At 17.1% G+C, this 2,569-nt stretch overlaps 1 protein-coding gene across 1 annotated transcript in view; it reads left to right on the top strand.

Moving 5' to 3' along the window:
* LOC128959311 (uncharacterized) overlaps positions 1-870 on the top strand; it is a 1,253-nt gene extending 383 nt beyond the window's left edge. Inside the window, exon 2 of the mRNA XM_054305254.1 lies at positions 535-870. Coding sequence (XP_054161229.1) covers positions 548-868 — 321 coding nt within the window. The 5' untranslated portion in view covers positions 535-547 and the 3' untranslated portion in view covers positions 869-870. The remainder of the gene's footprint in view (positions 1-534) is intronic.
* Positions 871-2,569: the final 1,699 nt, after the last annotated feature.

The raw sequence follows: 2,569 nt of genomic DNA, 5'->3' as shown, positions 1-2,569 counted from the left end.
ATATATTTATAATTAAATTTTGAAAAAAATAAATAATTCAAATTATAATTATATATTATTGTTATTTAGATTTTCTAGTAATTATTTACTGGATATAGTATTTTATTTTTATTTTAAAAAATCCTATAATTATAAAAAACTAATACATTTTTTTTTATTAAACAACACTAAATATTTCTATATATATATATAACTAAAAAAAAATTATTTGAAAAAATAAAATTATTTTAATATATTTTTTTAATTTAATTTAAATAATTATTTTTAGTTTTTATTAGAGAGAAAATTGTTACTAATTAATAAAAACTGAAAATAATTATTTAAATTAAATTAAAAATATATTATAATAATTTTATTTTATTTTATTTTTTATTAGTAATTAGAGAAAATTGTTACTAATAAAAAAAATTAATAAAATCTAAATATAAAATCTATAAAAATAATAATAATTATTTTTTTATTTACTATTTTATATATATATACTGTAAATTAATTAATTTTATTAATTTTTTTTTAATTAAATATATATCATAGATAAGCAAAACACATGGACTATCATCTATTTCCCATTGAAGACCTATCGGTTAGTCGACCCAATCATTACTATAGGGACAGTACGGTTGTCTATCCTGACTATGCCGACGGCTGGTATATACGTAAGGCTAAGATTGCCCGCAATAATAATGCCCGCAATATACTGTTGGACCTGAAGATGAGGACAGTCGAGTTGGACGGCCGTCGGGACTGTGAACGTAGTCTATACTTACCGTTGAAAACCGGTTACAAAACTGATATGGTTTTTGAGGGTCCGGTCGAGTATAAGACACATAAACCCAAACACCAGCACTTGTATCGAAAGTATAGATAAATCACACAAAAAAATAATTATTATTTTGTTTTTGTTTATCTTAAACGAAAAAAACACAAAAAAAATTATTTATAATAATAATTATTTTGTTGTTGAAAATATTTAAATTGTATTTTTGTTTTTTTTTTGTTTATTGAAAAACATTATTATCTCTATAATCACATACACATAATGTTTGCATTTATTTTATTATTACTATTATTATTAACTATTTAATTATTATTAAAATTATGTAATTCATAATATAATTTCTATTAAAGTTAATTATAATATATTTTTCAAATAGTTAACTAATTAATTACATATATWTATATATATTGTATTAATATTGAATATATTATTATTACTATTAAAATAATTACAATTATTATAATTGAATATTTTATTTTATTTTTATTTAATACACGATTCAATCTATATATATATATAACAATAAGTGTTAAAAATGTTGATAATGTAATTAAAATAAAACTATTTTTAAAAAACTATTTAATGACTAATTTGCTGGTTATTTATAAATATCTTTACAATAATAATAATAATCTTATTTTATTTTCAACATTGAAAATGATAATCAACACAAAAATAAGACATTAATTATAAAACTATATATAATATGTGTTTATACTGTAAAAAAATTTTTGGCATTTAGTCAAGTTATGTGGTCTATGAAAACATACATATTTTTGAAATAATAATAATAATTATATATATTATTATATATATACCCAAAAATATATCTGAATAAAGGCTAATAACATAATAATTAATTTTTTAGTTAATATTGAGTATAATTATAATACATTGAATTATTGTTTATTAAAAATTATTTTAAATATAAAATTATATTATATTTTATCTAAATTTGATTATTATTATTAATAAAATTAAATATTTAAAATTAAATTAAATAAAATTACAGAAATTTTTTTTAAATGTTTAAAAATTGAATTATTTAACTATAAATGTTACATAAAAATTATTTTATATTGATTTAACATTTATATTGATTGATTGATATATATATATATATATATAATATATTTATTTTAACTATTGTAAAATAATTGCTTATGTATTATTTAATCATATTTATGTTTATATATGCTAAATAAAAAAAATATGTTTATATAACATAAAATATAAACCATCATCATCATCATCAAAAATATAATGTAAAATATATTGTTACAGTTATATATAATAATCATATTTGCAATGCTTTTATCATATAATTTAATGGATCAATGATTTTAACAATACCAGCAAAAAAATATGATATATTATTATGTTATTAATAGTGTCTAATAAGCAAATAATATATATTATTAATAATAATATTAATAATAATTTGTTGTCATGAATTATATTGTTATATATATATATATATAAAAATTTATCAATTATTTATTCATTGAACAGTAAAATTACTTTTTGTTAAAAAAAGAGACACTACTTTATACTAAAAAAATTCAAATGTTTTTTTATTATTAGTATTTTGTGATTTATGTTTTAGACAATGTTTTTTAACGCCATGTGTTATGTATGTGTWTGTATGTGTGTGTATGTATGTATATATATATATATATATATGTGTGTGTGTGTGTGTGTGTGTGAGTGTATGTGTGTGTATGTGTGTGTATGTGTGTGTATGTGTGTGTATGTGTGTGTATGTGTGTGTATGTGTGTGTATGTGTGTGT

The sequence above is a fragment of the Oppia nitens genome, unplaced genomic scaffold (assembly GCF_028296485.1).
Source record: "Oppia nitens isolate AA-2021 unplaced genomic scaffold, nextdenovo-longstitch-racon4-pilon3 scaffold44_pilon_pilon_pilon, whole genome shotgun sequence".
NCBI classification, from domain to species: domain Eukaryota; kingdom Metazoa; phylum Arthropoda; class Arachnida; order Sarcoptiformes; family Oppiidae; genus Oppia; species Oppia nitens.
Note: the sequence above shows the minus strand (reverse complement) of the source record. Positions and strands in the feature narration are given on the sequence as shown.